This window comes from Sinocyclocheilus grahami, unplaced genomic scaffold (assembly GCF_001515645.1).
Source record: "Sinocyclocheilus grahami isolate Dianchi unplaced genomic scaffold, SAMN03320097.WGS_v1.1 scaffold915.1, whole genome shotgun sequence".
Taxonomy (NCBI): domain Eukaryota; kingdom Metazoa; phylum Chordata; class Actinopteri; order Cypriniformes; family Cyprinidae; genus Sinocyclocheilus; species Sinocyclocheilus grahami.
The window spans coordinates 279,262-298,257 of NW_015506094.1; the positions used below are offsets into that span (position 1 = coordinate 279,262).

The 18,996-nt window shown below is 38.8% G+C and overlaps 2 protein-coding genes across 2 annotated transcripts; both read left to right on the forward strand.

The window, feature by feature from the left end:
* Nucleotides 1-6,710: 6,710 nt before the first annotated feature.
* LOC107564189 (gap junction beta-1 protein-like) lies at nucleotides 6,711-10,994 on the forward strand. The gene is made up of 2 exons (XM_016249198.1): nucleotides 6,711-6,758; nucleotides 10,019-10,994. Exon 2 carries the CDS (start codon nucleotides 10,033-10,035, stop codon nucleotides 10,858-10,860), a length of 828 nt encoding a protein of 275 aa, XP_016104684.1. The 5' UTR covers nucleotides 6,711-6,758; nucleotides 10,019-10,032; the 3' UTR covers nucleotides 10,861-10,994.
* Nucleotides 10,995-11,464: 470 nt separating this feature from the next.
* LOC107564201 (gap junction beta-1 protein-like) lies at nucleotides 11,465-12,701 on the forward strand. Its single transcript, XM_016249207.1, has 2 exons — nucleotides 11,465-11,474; nucleotides 11,987-12,701. The coding sequence occupies exons 1-2, from the start codon at nucleotides 11,465-11,467 to the stop codon at nucleotides 12,673-12,675; spliced, it is 699 nt and encodes a 232-aa protein (XP_016104693.1). The 3' UTR covers nucleotides 12,676-12,701.
* The last annotated feature ends 6,295 nt before the right edge of the window (nucleotides 12,702-18,996 follow it).

Consider the following 18,996-nt stretch of genomic DNA (forward strand, 5'->3'; position numbering starts at 1 on the left):
CGTGTGGGAACTGTGTTAGAATGCCCAGTGAGGCTGAAAACAGCGTCTTCTCGACATGATGCAAACATACTAACTAGCGGAAGTGTTTGTGGGCAGGTCAGAGTGTTCATGGTAAGGCAGGCATTATGCTAATGTATTACTTAGGTATTACGTAATAGGCAGAAGATTCGAAAATATAACGACTCGTTAAGGCGGTTCAGAGTCGACTCTCTCTTTTGAGTGACAATAACTTTATTTATCATGCACTTTTTTGATTAACAACGTTGCAGACTGTTTACATTGAAAGATAGCTACGTTGCGAACTGCAAAAAATATATTGCAGTTATATATTCGAAAACCCATATGACCTGCTCTTTTAAAGTATCAGATGAAAATGAAAATAAAAAAATAAAAACACCACTAATAAAACAGCAGGAAAAGGCCACACATCTCAGAGCCAGCAAAAGCAATGAGAAGAGTGACTATTTAAATTCACAAAGTAAGAGCCAATTGATTGTTGTCTACACGTTAAGCACCATATTAATAAAATGATGACTTCTGGGAAACCAGACTCTGGTCTCATGAGATTAATCAGTAATTTTGGATCCAACAGCATCTGAAATGTTCTGGTGTTGCTAGAGGATGAGAACAGAGAAGAGTCTGGTTCCCACAGCGAAGTCCAGTGGTAGTAAAACACTTCTATAGGGATGTATGAGTGCTCAAGGTGTTGTTTTATCAATGCTGTTGTAGGGTCTCAGAGCGAATCAGACATTTTAAGATTTGATCAGATTGGTGTTGAACAACCCAAAGAGCCGAATTCCACAGACAGGCCCAAGGCAACAGATGTTAGTAAATCAGATCCTAGCGCCACGAGTCTGAAGCAAGCCTAACCAACCATCTCTTTCACAGAACAGCTTGCAACATTAACACAAAAGAACAACTCAGGAAGGAGATTGTCAAATTTGGGGCAAGTAACCAAGATTAATGGTCAAAGACACAGCATATTATGACCATCACATGAGGAAAAGCATTAGTAGAGACTGCGTTGGGTGGTTTCCCCCACCTACAAGACACAGACCAGACTGAGATTGCTTATGAGACCTTTTAACCTCTTTGGTCTTCACAGAACATGTCCTTATGTTCACAGAATGGTACGGAAACTGTCTTTTACAGATGTAGATGCACCAAAATAAACTCAAAAAGACTTATAAACGAATATCAGTCCATTGCTTAACTCCATATCATGTATGTAACCCACACATCTGACTATCATGTTCTAATCACTTCTTGTGTATGTCTTTTGAATAACTATTAAATAGCTCAAGGGTTCATATTCATGTTCAGTATGTGTGTGTTTGAATCTTCTTGCTTGAAACGTTTCTTCCAATCAATTCTTTGTCAATTGTATTATGTCTGTGTTATAGAAATCATGTCCAAATTTATACTCTGCCAGAGCGGGAAAATTCGGACCATGTGACTGATGTTGATTTATGTATTGGGAGGAGAAATATACAACACCCCGAGCAAAGACAGTGTCTAATTGGTCAAGGCACCATTTGGGATGTGTCCAACAGCCTGGTTTAAATACTCAGGACACCATCACGCTTCTTTTTTAGCTCTTAGCTTTTCGCTTCTAGTCGTGCTTTTAGCTTTTTAGTCATCGCTTTTTGCGTTCTTTGAGCGCCGTTCCAGCATGCTTCTATAGGCGCTGCTACACTCTTAGAAATAAAGGTGCTTCAAAAGGTTCTTCAAGCGATGCCATAGAAGAACCCTTTTTGGTTCCACAAAGAACCATCTCTTTCTTACCTTTTTATAATCTGAAGAACCTTATTTCGCCACAAAGAACCTTTTGTGAAACAGAAAGGTTCTTCAGATGTTAAAGGTTCTTTATGGAACCATTTAGACAAAAAGGTTCTTCTATGGCATTGTGAAGCACCTTTATTTTTAAGAGTGTACTTAGCCACGATGAGAAGAAAACCATGTAGTCTCGTTACTTCTATTCTTCTACTTTAATTTATTTTCTTTTCCGTTGAGAGTTTCGTGTTCTGAGTTAAGTTTTGTCTCCGAGTTCACCTTGAGTCTGTGACCGCCTCAAAACTTCAACCAGTCCACAACTCCGCATCTTCAGCCAGCGCCCAACCACTGGCTTCCCAAGACGTCACGTCAACGACTACTGAACTTCCAGCAACTTCGGGAAACCCCCTTTTCTGCAACTACTACAACAAAGGGAACCCCTAACACAGAGGCAACGCAAGTACCTTCAGATTGTAGCTGAACTGGTGCATTTAATATAAATTTTAACCTCATTGAGAAACTCAATGTGAGGGTTAATTAAGTGATTGATGGTTGTTCAGATCTATGCAATTGCACATATTGCTGTAAACTTGGGATTTCACATTTTCATTCTCTTAAACTCATTATTTCCTCACTTTCTCTCTTCCTGCAACTTGTGTGAATGCGTGTATTAGACTAGTTTATATGTCTTAGATTGATCTAATAAAGCCTTATTTATATTGAAAAGAGAAGTATCTTGTGTTTTGTGCTTACAAGTTAATGTCTTAAACTGCCGATCTTGCTACTGTGCTAATAAATAGTGTTTTCACTATACTTTGGATATTAATATCCATGGCAGAATTGATGTTATACGGCTCGTTCAATGAATCGCTGGCCGACTCAGTGATCAGCCGTAAAACTGTGATTCTGTCCAAATTCCCTATAAAATCTTAAATGATTCCCTTTGAGCTAAATTCACCTGTTTCCCTTACATTGTCATCAATTAACGTACCACTGTGTGATGGAATACAAAAACTTGAAGTAGAAGAATTGACCATCATCTTCCAGTTACAATTTGTTGTGAACTTGTACACTCAACACCAAGGGTTTGAGCAGTAAACTTCTGTTTTCTTAAATTATGGCGGACATGCTACATTCTAGATCATCATGTTTGTTGAATATACACTTAAATTAAACACTTAATTTAAGAAAAACTGCCCAATTAACTTATTTTATAGATTGTCATGATAAAAACATTTCTGTTTTCATTAAGTAATAATGTTTAATACATTTAAATGTGGTTATCTTTTCATGAATTGTAACACTGATCAATAAAAATCTATATATTCAGAGGGAGTGTACTCATTTATGCTGCATACTGTGTATATCAATGATTTCTTCTAAACAAACATTATACCTGACATGTTCTGGCTGATCCATAGATGCGTCACTCCTCACAGACACACAGCTGGACTCTGGCACAAAAGCAGTCTTAAGTCGCTGGGGTATATTTGTAGCAATAGCCAAAAATACATTGTATGGGTCAAAATTATTGATTTTTCTTTTATGCCAAAAATCATTAGGATATTAAGTAAAGATCATGTTCATGATCATGTTTCCAAAAATTGACCCTTATGACTGGTTTTGTGCTACAGGGTCATATTTCAGTGTTTATTTAAAGTACCTGCATCCTGGAAAAAAAATCTTCATCTCTGGATGTTTGTGTATCATCCATGATGAAACAGAATCTGATCTCCAGCACTGACTCTGAATGGAAATAACAAATAAACAATAATTCAGCTGAATGGATCCAGAGAGAAACAGGATCATGAGACTTGGCGTTCATTCAAATACACAATGTTAGTAAAGTGTTAAAAAAATGAGAAATGAGAAAAAAACAAATGAGAAAAACTGCAGGGGGTCCTGCAGCCACAGGTCTGTAGTCATTAAGTCCAGAAACCCAAATTTACTGGACTTAATGACTACAGACCTGTGGCTCTAACGTCTGTGGCCATGAAATCATTTGAAAGACTGGTTTTGGCTTATCTGAAGGACATCACTGGACCCTTACTGGACCCCCTGCAGTTTGCCCACAGAGCAAACAGGTCTGTGGATGATACAGTCAACATGGGACTGCATTACATCCTGCAACAACTAGACAGATCAGGGACTTATATGAGGATCCTGTTTGTGGACTTCAGCTTGGCGTTTAACACTATCATCCCAAACCTCCTCCTGCCCAAATTAACTCAGCTCTCCATGCCCACCTCCATCTGTCAGTGGATCAACAGCTTCCTGACAGACAGGCAGCAAGCTAGTGAGGCTGGGGAAATTCTCATTCAGCACCCATACGATCAGCACTGGCGCCCCCCAGGGTTGCGTCCTCTCCCCACTGCTCTTCTCCCTCTCCACAAATGACTGCACTTCTGAAGACCCCTCTGTCAAGCTCCTGAAGTTTGCAGACGACACCACACTCATCGGCCTCATTCAGGACGGTGACGAGTCTGCTTACAGACAGGAGGTTAAAGAGCTGGCTGTCTGGTGCAGTCTCAACAATCTGGAGCTCAACACGCTCAAAACTGTGGAGATGATCGTGGACTTCAGGAGAAACCCCCCTGCTCTCCCCCCACTCACCATCATGAACAGCACTGTAACGACAGTGGAGACATTCAGGTTCCTGGACACCACCATCTCTCAGGACCTGAAGTGGGACAATCACAATGAGTCCATTGTGAAAAAAGCCCAGCAGAGGTTGTACTTCCTTCACCAGTATTAATAATAATATAATAAGACTGTCAAACAATCCAGTAATCAATATGTGAAACAACAGATCAGCTGGAATCCCAAACACTGGACTATAGTTTGCAATGGCTGCAGTTACGTATATTCTGTTGGAAGCTTCTCTGTAGTCGTAACATCAGGGATGCAAGTTAAGTGTTGAACATGAATTACGCTGCACCTATAATATGTAAAGTGACTTAAAATTAAAACAACGATACATAAAGTATATTTAACTTATCCTGTAAACACAGTTTGAATCTATATGTCACTTACTATTGTAAAGCTTTCAGAGATGTCATTGTCAGGGTTTATCTTGTTACAAGCTGTGCAGAGGGCATAAACGTCACCTTGTGGAATAAAGAGATGGGTATTTACCAAAGCTACTTTATCAATATGATCCACCTTATCAATAAATTGTGTTTGGGTAACTGTTGAAACACCAAAAGGACCTCAACAGACCATCATAATAAATAAACTTATCGCCATCATATTCAATTAATGTGCACTCTATGATATCTGGCTATTTACACAGATTTTGAATCCATCTAGACGTTGAGAGCTCCCCCTGTGGTTAGGTAATCCTCTGCAAACTAACCAATCAAGTCATGCAAGAACATTATTATACATAAGGTAAACAAAATCTCCACTGAAGATAAATACTTTGTTTCCCTACTTCTAAACCACTTAACTTATTGATTGCTATCGGGATGTGAAGAGACTTTCAACCAGCATAACAAAAATGTTTCTGATTCTGATTCTAATAATCACTTTAATGTAGCTTGCGCCAACAGTTGTACACATAAGCAGCTCCGGGCGGATGACGTATGAGTTCAGTGCTGTGCATGCGCCGGTGAGTCTCGTGAAAACCAACGTTTGTTTACAGGAGTAAAGGAAGCAAATTTTCTTTACTTTAGCAAAGGAAAACCAGTCTCCTCTTGGCTTACATCAAAATCCTCCGACATTCTTCTTTACAAATCCTCGTTTTGTACTTCTAATTAGTGACCGTTGTTTTGTTTTGATCTCTCTGCTACGCTTCCGTGTTCATCACTTCTGAGCGGCGCATGCGCAACGCCGACATCGATTCGCTACATGAGGCCTTTGTTCACCCCCCGGAGCCATGTGAGGCACTTTTTTTTATGGATGGTCACTTTTTATTTCACTTCTTTTGGACTGATGCATGCAACACCCGCTGAGTGGCATTAAACAGCTTGAAAGATCAAAGACAATTTTTTTTATATAACTCCGACTGGATTTGTCTGAAAGAAGAAAATCATATACACCTAGGATGCCTTGAGGGTGAGTAATTTTTGGCCTAATTTTCATTTTTGTGTGAACTAACCCTTTAAGTCTTGTCTTCTGTGAAACTAAAAACAGGAAGAAACATGCTGTTAATTTTTTGTACATTTTTTCAAAACTTAAGCTATCTTCATTTTGCATCTTAAGTAAAAGTATCTTGATTTAAAGATGTTTAGGTATTTGTATTGGAAAATGAGTCAAAAAATACATTTAATTCCATGACTATAAGGATTTAAGACCTTTTTAAGGCCTTAATTTGTGGAAGGTTGACTTAAGACTTTTTAAGACCTCTGTAAGACCTGCAGAAACCGTTTAGGGGTGGACCTTCATGCTTACCTTTTTCTTAAAAAATCATGCATTTTTATATGATTCACAATGTTCAAATTCATATGAAATCGCCACCTTGTGAAATCACCTGCCTATGTTAGAGCTATTCAACAATATGCAGAAGTGCTCAAAGAATTGTTTTACTGGTGTCCCATCTTCAGATCTTGTGTTTACATAATCTGAAGGATTTCACCAGAGTTTGAACCTGGAAATACACAAAACCCTGACAGTGTCATTTCTTGACAGCTCGACCTTCTTTGATAAATTGTGCTGTGTTTGATAAAGTGAACGTGGCTCGAAACGCCCCTCATTTCCTCTCCCTGCCAGGCACAATGAATAATGTTGCTGCTCATTGTGTCCACACAGATTCTTTCTTCTGCCCCGGGTGGGTGGAAATCAAGGCATTTGATCTGAATTCTGAAGAGTCTTGTTAGCCTCCATAAAGAGCCGCATTGTGTATAAATGGGTTATATAAGTGCATATGACAGCCATGGTGCAGGGTTGTGGCTAGTAGCGCAGAAATCCTTTGCAAAGGGCATTCTGATCTTTAGCGAGGCCATTAGCCGAATCCTGGAAATGTCTCTAAATTATCACAGCTGAAGGTAAATCGCTCTTTTCATATACCATTATCAAACATGTAAACGTTCAATTGACTGCTCAGCATTCGTTCAGTTATTTTTGGAACACATCGTAAAATTTTAATCCTTATTGCAAGTTGGACTGAAGATTCGTCATATAGTTTATACAGACATACTGAAGTGCTTTGAGCTCTGATCACAGTTAATATCTTGTATTAGTGTATATATGGAGTTGTTGTGTGGGCCAACCGAAAGCTTGCTATTGGCCAGGTTGTGTTGTGTCAGGTGACGACATGCGGTGCTAGACCATCGCCCAAGCTCCCAACCAGCTCCAGATTAACCACAACTCATTTTTATTTCAGTCAACCAAGTATCCAAATGCCAAGAACCCAGTCTGTTGTTCTTCATGTTTGGAGCTGGTAGCATAAGCTGCTTTCTCACGGGCTGAAGCTGGTAAATTACTGCTCAGATTCAGAATTTTATGTCAGAAAATATTTGTAATTTAGCATTATATTGTTTTGTTTGTTGGGATTACAGTAATCTTGAATGTTGTGTAATTGGTAGTTTAAAAGTTGATGTGTTTAGCCATGTTGTGTATGACATATCTGAATATGTTACACATATTACCAGTCAAAAGTTTTAAAATTTTTTACCCTTTATTGTGACTGTTTTCCACATTTTATGTATAAGTACGTAATTGTAAAGGCATTAAAACCTAATAATTACATTTGTGTATTTAGATTACTGTACTAATTACTCATTACTTATTACTAATGACTTTCTAAATGCCATATTTGAACAATATAAGAATGGACATGAAACTGCTTTTCTTTCAAATAAATAATATAAAATTGCATAAATTATTCTTGAACTGACCAAAGTATTTAAAGGGAGAAGGTTATTGTTCTACAGACTATACAGTATTTGGTTACACTTTATTTTAAGGTGTCCTTGTTACAGTGTAATTATATATTTAAGTACTGAGTAACATTAATTAACAACATGTACTTACTATATGGTTAGCGTTATGATGAGGGTTTGGTTTATGGTTACTTGCATGTAATTATGCATAATTAATTGTTATTACAATAGTAAGTACATGTAACGTGTGTAACAAGGACACCTTAAAATAAAGTGTTACCAAGTGTTTAATGTAATTCCATCAGAAGTAACTGTAATTAAAGTACATGTAATTAAATATTGTATAATATTGATATAAAAATGCAAAGAACAAAGAAAATATATTACATTTCTTGTTAGTAACAACATGAAGTGCATTAAACATTACGTTACATCAAGGTTTCCCAAACTGGGGTTTGTGAAGGAACTGCAGGGGGTTCATGAATTTACTGAAAAAGCTAATAATTAATTAAATCTTTTTAAATTAACATCAATCAAAATAAAACACTTACTAAAAGATGAAATATTTTATTTGTTTTCCTGCATGTCATGTGATCATTAATTAACGTCAGAGAACAGTGAACATGCAAATGTGATACTTAAGTATTAAAATATTTATTTTAGCATCTCGGGGGGACTTGAAGTAAATATATTAGGTGAAAGAGGTTCAGATGACAAAAAAAAATAAAAAAAATAAAATGGGAATCCCTGTAAATACTGAAAGACAAAAGCCTTCCAAAGACATGGTAAAATAACCAACTGAGTGATAATTCAAATTAAAGTTAATGTGTTCATCAATAGTTGATGCAATGCTGAAATGTTGAGAAAACACTTCTTAAAACTGAAATTATTTCTGTAAATCCAGTGCTCAGATGCTGTGTGGCTTCTCAGTTGTCTGTGTAATTACAGTATAGGCACCTGATTAGTGGCAGGTCTCTGTGTGAATGTCCACAAAACTGCAAGACTTTCAGTGTATGCAAGCGGTAGGCTATTTTAGAAAGGAACATTTAAAAGATAATAAACTGGGAGAATCAATAAATTATAATTTATTGCTATTGTGTGGATATTGTGTAATCATGTAATCAATAAAAAAGTAACTGTAGTCTGATTACGAGTATTTTCAAATGTAATTTAATCTAATTACGTGTACTTCATTTTTGGAATCTGATTATGTAATGCAGATTACATGTAATCAGTTACCCAGCTCTGCATATCTATCTATCTATCTATCTATCTATATATATATCTATATATATATACAGGTGCATCTCAATAAATTAGAATGTCGTGGAAAAGTTCATTTATTTCAGTAATTCAACTCAAATTGTGAAACTCGTTTATTAAATCAATTCAATGCACACAGACTGAAGTAGTTTAAGTCTTTGGTTATTTTAATTGTGATGATATTGGCTCACATTTAACAAAAACCCACTAATTCACTATCTCAACAAATTAGAATATGGTGACATGCCAATCAGCTAATCAACTCAAAACACCTGCAAAGGTTTCCTGAGCCTTCAAAATGGTCTCTCAGTTTGGTTCACTAGGCTACACAATCATGGGGAAGACTGCTGATCTGACAGTTGTCCAGAAGACAATCATTGACACCCTTCACAAGGAGGGTAAGCCACAAACATGCATTGCCAAAGAAGCTGGCTGTTCACAGAGTGCTGTATCCAAGCATGTTAACACAAAGTTGAGTGGAAGGAAAAAGTGTAGAAGAAATTATTGCGATGCACCTGTATATATGCTTTATTTTTGAAATTTGTGTATAAAACTTTTTTTTTTTTAAACACAGGCACAATATGTGAGCCCGGAGCACAAAAGCAGTTTTAAGTCACTGGGGTATATTTGTAGCAATAACCAAAAAAAATTATTGATTTTTCTTTTATGCCAAAAATCATTAGGATATTAAGTAAAGATCATGTTCAGTGAAGATATTTTGTAAATTTCCTACTGTAAATATATCAAAACTTAATTTTTGATTAGTAATATGCATTGCTAAGAACTTCATTTGGACAACTTTAAAGATGATTTTCTCAATATTTTGATTTTTTTTGCACCCTCAGATTTCAGATTTTTTGTTTATAGTTGTATCTCAGTCAAATATTGTCCTATCTTAACAAACCATACATCAATTGAGAGCTTATTTATTCAGCATTCAGATGATGTATACAACTCAAAAATTTACCCTTATGACTGGTTTTGTGCTCCAGGGTCACATATATATTTGTTCACAACAATTTCATTTGAGGGATTTTCATGAGAAACAAATACAGCCAAGTATACACAAACCTGACTGGTAAAAAAGACTTATTGCAGAGTTGAACCTGTCAAGAACACACAGATTAAAGTCCTTGTGCTTTGCTTTCTCGTCTCTACAGTCCTCGAGTCCACCATGAACTGGGCGTCGTTTTACGCGGTGATCAGCGGTGTGAACAGGCACTCGACAGGCATCGGCCGCATCTGGCTATCGGTCATCTTCATCTTCCGGATCATGGTGCTGGTGGTGGCAGCCGAGAGCGTGTGGGGCGACGAGAAGTCGGGCTTCACCTGCAACACCCAGCAGCCCGGCTGCAACAGCGTGTGCTACGACCAGTTCTTCCCCATCTCCCACATCCGCCTCTGGGCTCTGCAGCTCATCCTGGTGTCCACGCCGGCCCTGCTGGTGGCCATGCACATCGCTCACCGCCGGCACATCGAGAAGAAGATCCTCAAGATCTCCGGCCGAGGGAGCGCCAAGGACTTCGAGAACATCAAGAGCCAGAAATTCAAGATCACGGGTGCTCTGTGGTGGACTTACATGATCAGCATCATCTTCCGCATCGTTTTCGAGATGGTTTTCTTGTACATTTTTTACTTGATCTATCCGGACATCAAGATGGTGCGTCTTGTGAAGTGTGACTCTTACCCCTGTCCCAATACAGTGGACTGTTTCGTGTCGCGTCCCACAGAGAAGACCGTCTTCACTGTCTTCATGCTGGCCGTGTCTGGAGTCTGTGTCTTGCTGAACATTGCAGAGGTTGTGTATTTAATAGGTCGGGCGTGTATGAAATATTTTCAAGGAGCAGTAGGTGAACCCAAAGCACCTTGGCTCACTCAAAAACTGGCAACCTACAAGCAGAACGAAATAAATCAGCTGATCTCAGAGCATTCGTTCAAGCCGAGATTCAACGTTGGGCGAAAGCCTCCCGCGGATAAGAGCGAACGCTGCTCTGCTTTCTAGACAGAGGTTTCTACCAACTATCAGTCATTAATGGAAGGTGGATGTCTGTAATGATATTAATCAGCTGTCATTGATTTACTTTGTTACTTTGGTTTAATGGCCCCATGAGGAGAAATATGCTGGAGAACGGTCGGATATTACACATTTAAAATGGCACAAGTGTCCATCTTGTCCTAAAAAGCAGATACACTCTAAAAAATGCTGGGTTAAATACAACCCATCACTGGGTAGAATATGGCCAAACCCAGCGATTGTGTTCTTTTGACCCAGCGTTTGGGTTAAATGTTTAACCAAACCTTCTGGGTAGTAACCCAACCGCTGGGTCAAAACAACCCAATTACTGGGTTTGTCCCTATTTTACCCAGCACTGGGTTGTATTTAACCCAGCATTTTTTGGAGTGTAAGATCGGAGGAATAATCAGGTGTCACACGAGACATTCATAGGTAAGCAAACACTGGAGAGGGTAAACGGTTAGTCATTCGCTTCTGTCCTGAAGTTTGGTGAACTCTGACCAAAAGAATAAATGAAAAAAAAAATTGGACCAATAGAGGGTCTATACATCACAAATTGACCTTTTGTCTCAATACAACAATAAAAACTGGCATGGCTTGCTGTATTGAATGAAGGTGGAGTAGATGGTATGTTCTAACCTTTTTAATGCATTGTTATATGCTATTTAAAATTATTTATTGAAGACAGAAGCCCTCCACCCAGGGCCGCATTAAGACCTTACTGGCCCCAGGGGCTATGACTTACTGCAGGGCCCCCTATTACAAATATAATATATATATAGCTTTAAATAGGATTTTTATCCTATCAAAATTTTGATGCACTGAAATTTCATCATTCTAGTTACCAATTTCAATATAAAAAAATAAATAAATACTAGCCGAAGTAAAAACAAGCCTATACTTAAGACAAGCTACAAATTACAAAGAATAGACCTACTTGAAACACTTAAAGCACTGAACAAGAAATTATATTGTATAAAATAAACTGAATAGTCTTCACTGTATAAATTCAATATACATTCATTCTTATTTATTTTACAAGTGATTCGGTCAAGGACAGTGAGTAATTTTCTTTCTAATGTTTGATTAACATTATTGACATAAATTTTAACAGCAGAGTCGGGCTTCACCTGCAACACCCAGCAGCCCGGCTGCAACAGCGTGTGCTACGACCAGTTCTTCCCCATCTCCCACATCCGCCTCTGGGCTCTGCAGCTCATCCTGGTGTCCACGCCGGCCCTGCTGGTGGCCATGCACATCGCTCACCGCCGGCACATCGAGAAGAAGATCCTCAAGATCTCCGGCCGAGGGAGCGCCAAGGACTTCGAGAACATCAAGAGCCAGAAATTCAAGATCACGGGTGCTCTGTGGTGGACTTACATGATCAGCATCATCTTCCGCATCGTTTTCGAGATGGTTTTCTTGTACATTTTTTACTTGATCTATCCGGACATCAAGATGGTGCGTCTTGTGAAGTGTGACTCTTACCCCTGTCCCAATACAGTGGACTGTTTCGTGTCGCGTCCCACAGAGAAGACCGTCTTCACTGTCTTCATGCTGGCCGTGTCTGGAGTCTGTGTCTTGCTGAACATTGCAGAGGTTGTGTATTTAATAGGTCGGGCGTGTATGAAATATTTTCAAGGAGCAGTAGGTGAACCCAAAGCACCTTGGCTCACTCAAAAACTGGCAACCTACAAGCAGAACGAAATAAATCAGCTGATCTCAGAGCATTCGTTCAAGCCGAGATTCAACGTTGGGCGAAAGCCTCCCGCGGATAAGAGCGAACGCTGCTCTGCTTTCTAGACAGAGGTTTCTACCAACTATCAGTCATTAATGGAAGGTGGATGTCTGTAATGATATTAATCAGCTGTCATTGATTTACTTTGTTACTTTGGTTTAATGGCCCCATGAGGAGAAATATGCTGGAGAACGGTCGGATATTACACATTTAAAATGGCACAAGTGTCCATCTTGTCCTAAAAAGCAGATACACTCTAAAAAATGCTGGGTTAAATACAACCCATCACTGGGTAGAATATGGCCAAACCCAGCGATTGTGTTCTTTTGACCCAGCGTTTGGGTTAAATGTTTAACCAAACCTTCTGGGTAGTAACCCAACCGCTGGGTCAAAACAACCCAATTACTGGGTTTGTCCCTATTTTACCCAGCACTGGGTTGTATTTAACCCAGCATTTTTTGGAGTGTAAGATCGGAGGAATAATCAGGTGTCACACGAGACATTCATAGGTAAGCAAACACTGGAGAGGGTAAACGGTTAGTCATTCGCTTCTGTCCTGAAGTTTGGTGAACTCTGACCAAAAGAATAAATGAAAAAAAAAATTGGACCAATAGAGGGTCTATACATCACAAATTGACCTTTTGTCTCAATACAACAATAAAAACTGGCATGGCTTGCTGTATTGAATGAAGGTGGAGTAGATGGTATGTTCTAACCTTTTTAATGCATTGTTATATGCTATTTAAAATTATTTATTGAAGACAGAAGCCCTCCACCCAGGGCCGCATTAAGACCTTACTGGCCCCAGGGGCTATGACTTACTGCAGGGCCCCCTATTACAAATATAATATATATATAGCTTTAAATAGGATTTTTATCCTATCAAAATTTTGATGCACTGAAATTTCATCATTCTAGTTACCAATTTCAATATAAAAAAATAAATAAATACTAGCCGAAGTAAAAACAAGCCTATACTTAAGACAAGCTACAAATTACAAAGAATAGACCTACTTGAAACACTTAAAGCACTGAACAAGAAATTATATTGTATAAAATAAACTGAATAGTCTTCACTGTATAAATTCAATATACATTCATTCTTATTTATTTTACAAGTGATTCGGTCAAGGACAGTGAGTAATTTTCTTTCTAATGTTTGATTAACATTATTGACATAAATTTTAACAGCAGCTAAATTAGGCTGCTTTAGAGGAAAAGCTCACCTAAAAATTCTAAACCTGTATGAGTTTCCTTCTGCTGTTGAATGTAAAAGTATATATTTGGAACAATACTGGAAACCCAACAGTTGCTGGGGCCCCATGACTTCCATAGTATGAAAAACAAAATACACTACTGGAGTCAATAGGGACCAGAAACTTTCTAGTTACGAACATTCTTCAAAATATCTTCTTTTATGTTGAGGAGAACAAAGACATTCATACAGGTTCAGAACAACTTGAGGCTGAGTAAAAGATGACAGTATTTTCATTTTTGGGTGAACTATCTCTTTATAATCTCATCATATTAGTATCTCATATAGCCTACTACTACACATGCTTTATATTTAACTATTAACGTTCATTTAAGACACAAATGACTGTGTTGAGATATTGACACATAACTGTGCATTTGAACGTTTAAGCACAAGGCGCGAAAAATAACTCAAGTTTAGACTGGCGCTGTAGAGCAGGTGCGTGCCACGTGACCGTCTTAATGCATTTGCCCAAATTAATTCTGCCCCACTGCTTAATGTCCCTGAACAGTTACATTTGTTTTTAAACCACAATGCTTAAAATCTTAAAATACGAAAAGCTTAACCTACATCATGCCACACAAAACGATTGATAGGCTATATTTCTACCGCTTTATCTCTCAATCTCTCAACCAATACACTTTCTTCAAACTCAAAAAAGCAATATACATCCATCAAGTTGTTAATTTGTTAATCTAAACTAACCTAAAATCTGTGTGGACGATGACACTGTGATTGTATCTGCTCCATGTGCCCGGTCACGTGCTGTTCCACAACTAGTTTAGTAAAATAACCTGATAGCTGGGGATTTACTGACTCTCTAACTCATGGTTTCCCCTCTCTCCTCACTTTCTTTTTTAGAATAGCCCCTCTCTCACTTTCTTTTTAGAATAGTTTACATTTTTACTTATCGAAGATTGTTCTTTGCATGACCATTTCCAGATTATGCCAGAAGTGAAGAGAGGTGAATGCGGACATTGCAGCGATCACCTGATTGATACGTGGTGCACGGGTCCTTCAAAAGTAAAATTATAGAATAAATGCATTTGATTGACGTTTTAATCTCTAAAGGTAATGCATGGAATATATGGAAAATCTCCACTAAATAATAGCACTAATAAGTGAGGGGTGGGGCTTTGGCAATCGGCACCAGTCAATCAACTCCCCAGCCAATCACGGGCCCCGGGTCTTCAGCCCCGCCTAGCCCAATGGTTAATGCGGCCTGCCTCCACCAGACAAGTAGTTTGGAGAAATGGATGGATGAAAACCAAGCGGCAACCTCCTGCTCTCTCTCGTGAAGCCAACATGGAAGTGACTTAAACTGTAATTCGTCAACTGGCCGCTAGAGGCTGGCTGCAAAAGGGAGTCAATCCCATAGACTCCCCATGTTAAAATGCCTAACTTTACAGCAGAAAAAACATGTTTACAGCCTGGTTCAAAAAATGATTTTGGTCTATATAGCTAATTTTGCCCTTCGTGACAACTGTAAGGTGGGTGAATTTTTTTATAACTCATCCGTTTAAATTATATTAAGCCTTAAAGTTCTGCATAATTAAGGGCGTGGCCACTTGGTGACAGGTGGATTGCAGCTGCTGTCACAACCGTCAAGCTAGGTGGGCGTGGCTTCAGCAACCAGCTCCCGCCTCTTTGCCCATTTTCGATTATCCGGGAGTGACGCGCGGTGACGCACTGCCAAGATGGCGATGGCCAGCTCCGCCCACTTTGAGCTTCAAAAACCTCTTCAGAAACCTACGGGTGAACAAGAAATTATATTGTATAAAATAAACTGAATAGTCTTCACTGTATAAATTCAATATACATTCATTCTTATTTATTTTACAAGTGATTCGGTCAAGGACAGTGAGTAATTTTCTTTCTAATGTTTGATTAACATTATTGACATAAATTTTAACAGCAGCTAAATTAGGCTGCTTTAGAGGAATAGCTCACCCAAAAATTAAAGGTCTGATGTTGTTCTAAACCTGCATGAGTTTCCTTCTGCTGTTGAATGTAAAAGTATATATTTGGAACAATACTGGTAATCAGACAGTTGCTGGGCCCCCATGACTTCCATAGTATGAAAGTCAATAGGGACCAGAAACTTTCTAGTTACGAACATTCTTCAAAATATCTTCTTTTATGTTGAGGAGAACAAAGACATTCATACAGGTTCAGAACAACTTGAGGCTGAGTAAAAGATGACAGTATTTTCATTTTTGGGTGAACTATCTCTTTATAATCTCATCATATTAGTATCTCATATAGCCTACTACTACACATGCTTTATATTTAACTATTAACGTTCATTTAAGACACAAATGACTGTGTTGAGATATTGACACATAACTGTGCATTTGAACGTTTAAGCACAAGGCGCGAAAAATAACTCAAGTTTAGACTGGCGCTGTAGAGCAGGTGCGTGCCACGTGACCGTCTTAATGCATTTGCCCAAATTAATTCTGCCCCACTGCTTAATGTCCCTGAACAGTTACATTTGTTTTTAAACCACAATGCTTAAAATACGTTTAAAGGAAAAGCTTAACCTACATCATGCCACACAAAACGATTGATAGGCTATATTTCTACCGCTTTATCTCTCAACCCATAAGCGAATACACTTTCTTCAAACTCAAAAAAGCAATATACATCCATCAAGTTGTTAATTTGTTAATCTAAACTAACCTAAAATCTGTGTGGACGATGACACTGTGATTGTATCTGCTCCATGTGCCCGGTCACGTGCTGTTCCACAACTAGTTTAGTAAAATAACCTGATAGCTGGGGATTTACTGACTCTCTAACTCATGGTTTCCCCTCTCTCCTCACTTTCTTTTTTAGAATAGCCCCTCTCTCACTTTCTTTTTAGAATAGTTTACATTTTTACTTATCGAAGATTGTTCTTTGCATGACCATTTCCAGATTATGCCAGAAGTGAAGAGAGGTGAATGCGGACATTGCAGCGATCACCTGATTGATACGTGGTGCACGGGTCCTTCAAAAGTAAAATTATAGAATAAATGCATTTGATTGACGTTTTAATCTCTAAAGGTAATGCATGGAATATATGGAAAATCTCCACTAAATAATAGCACTAATAAGTGAGGGGTGGGGCTTTGGCAATCGGCACCAGTCAATCAACTCCCCAGCCAATCACGGGCCCCGGGTCTTCAGCCCCGCCTAGCCCAATGGTTAATGCGGCCTGCCTCCACCAGACAAGTAGTTTGGAGAAATGGATGGATGAAAACCAAGCGGCAACCTCCTGCTCTCTCTCGTGAAGCCAACATGGAAGTGACTTAAACTGTAATTCGTCAACTGGCCGCTAGAGGCTGGCTGCAAAAGGGAGTCAATCCCATAGACTCCCCATGTTAAAATGCCTAACTTTACAGCAGAAAAAACATGTTTACAGCCTGGTTCAAAAAATGATTTTGGTCTATATAGCTAATTTTGCCCTTCGTGACAACTGTAAGGTGGGTGAATTTTTTTATAACTCATCCGTTTAAATTATATTAAGCCTTAAAGTTCTGCATAATTAAGGGCGTGGCCACTTGGTGACAGGTGGATTGCAGCTGCTGTCACAACCGTCAAGCTAGGTGGGCGTGGCTTCAGCAACCAGCTCCCGCCTCTTTGCCCATTTTCGATTATCCGGGAGTGACGCGCGGTGACGCACTGCCAAGATGGCGATGGCCAGCTCCGCCCACTTTGAGCTTCAAAAACCTCTTCAGAAACCTACGGGTGACGTCACGGACACTACGTCCATGTTTTTATACAGTCTATGGCTGTGTTCGAAATCGCCCCCTATACCCTCATTCACTATTCCCTACATTAGGTCACTAATTCAGTTCACTAGAAGGAGTGAATGAAAACGAGTAGTGAATTCGGACACTGAGTGCACCGGAAGGAATGCCGCTTTTGCAGTTTGTGCTTGCTTTTTATTAATCATTTGAAACTAGCAAACTACCCGTGTTGTACATTATGCTGTATGCCATGGATGAGCGCTTTGTAAAAATGAACGGATTGATTATTCAGCTGCGGGCGCCATCTTCTGGCGAGATGCGGAAATTCATTCGGCACGTGACTCTCACGGTGCATTATGGGCATTCTCTAGCCGTTGAGCGTGCACCAGTTGTAGGCTACACTCGTTTTTGCAGTGCATTGTGGGATTGAATGAGTGCACTCAAGAACGTCCACTATGGTTTCGGACACCACTAAAAATGGCTGTTCCCTCAAATAGTGCCCTATTTAAGGGTATGGGGGCGATTTCGGACCCAGCCTGTGATGAAAACAAAAGCCCTAGAGTATGACACCATATCCTGTAGCCCATACTTGTTGATATAACTGATATTTTGAGCATCTGATATTTTTTTTTTTGCAGTAAAGTGTGTGGTATGATTGGAATGTTACATTGACAAAATCAAAAAAAAAAAAAAAGTATTGTGGTTATGTTTGAACTACAAATTTGCAATGATTTTCTGGCATCAAAATGCCCCTTTACATCTTTTAGCAAAGTTTCTTATTCATTTTGCTTTGACTTGTAAATTATTTGTTAAAATGGTGATTTGAAACTGATTGTGACTTGTTTTCATTTGTAGTTTTATTTTAGTTAGATGCGTCACAGTTTATTTGAAGGGCATTTTCTTCATCTTTTCTGCCTTGCAAAACTTTGCAAGCACACGTTTGTTAAAAAGACAAAACAAACAGACTCGAGGCCACATCGGGGTTTTTTAAAAATTCGACTGTAAATGCTTCTTTGTTCTCACAATGTAAAGTTGTTCTAGCAATCACAGCCTTATCTAACACACCTTTCAGGAGCCATACAATCACATAGAACTGACCGCTGTCCTGCTCTAGTATGTTCGGGAAATAATATTTTATTTGCAGGACTTTGTTGAATTCTTTGATGCAGCTTTTTTCTTGCAATATCAACGTTGTCATTAAATAAATGCATTATATTGCACATACCTTAATACAATATTGAATCATTTTAATTTCTCAATATGTCCAAGCATTTCAATCATGACCGCCCCCCCCCATTTCAGTAAAGGGGTTAGTTGATATATATGTATATATATACAGTGGGTACGGAAAGTATTCAGACCCCCTTAAATTTTTCACTCTTTGTTATATTGCAGCC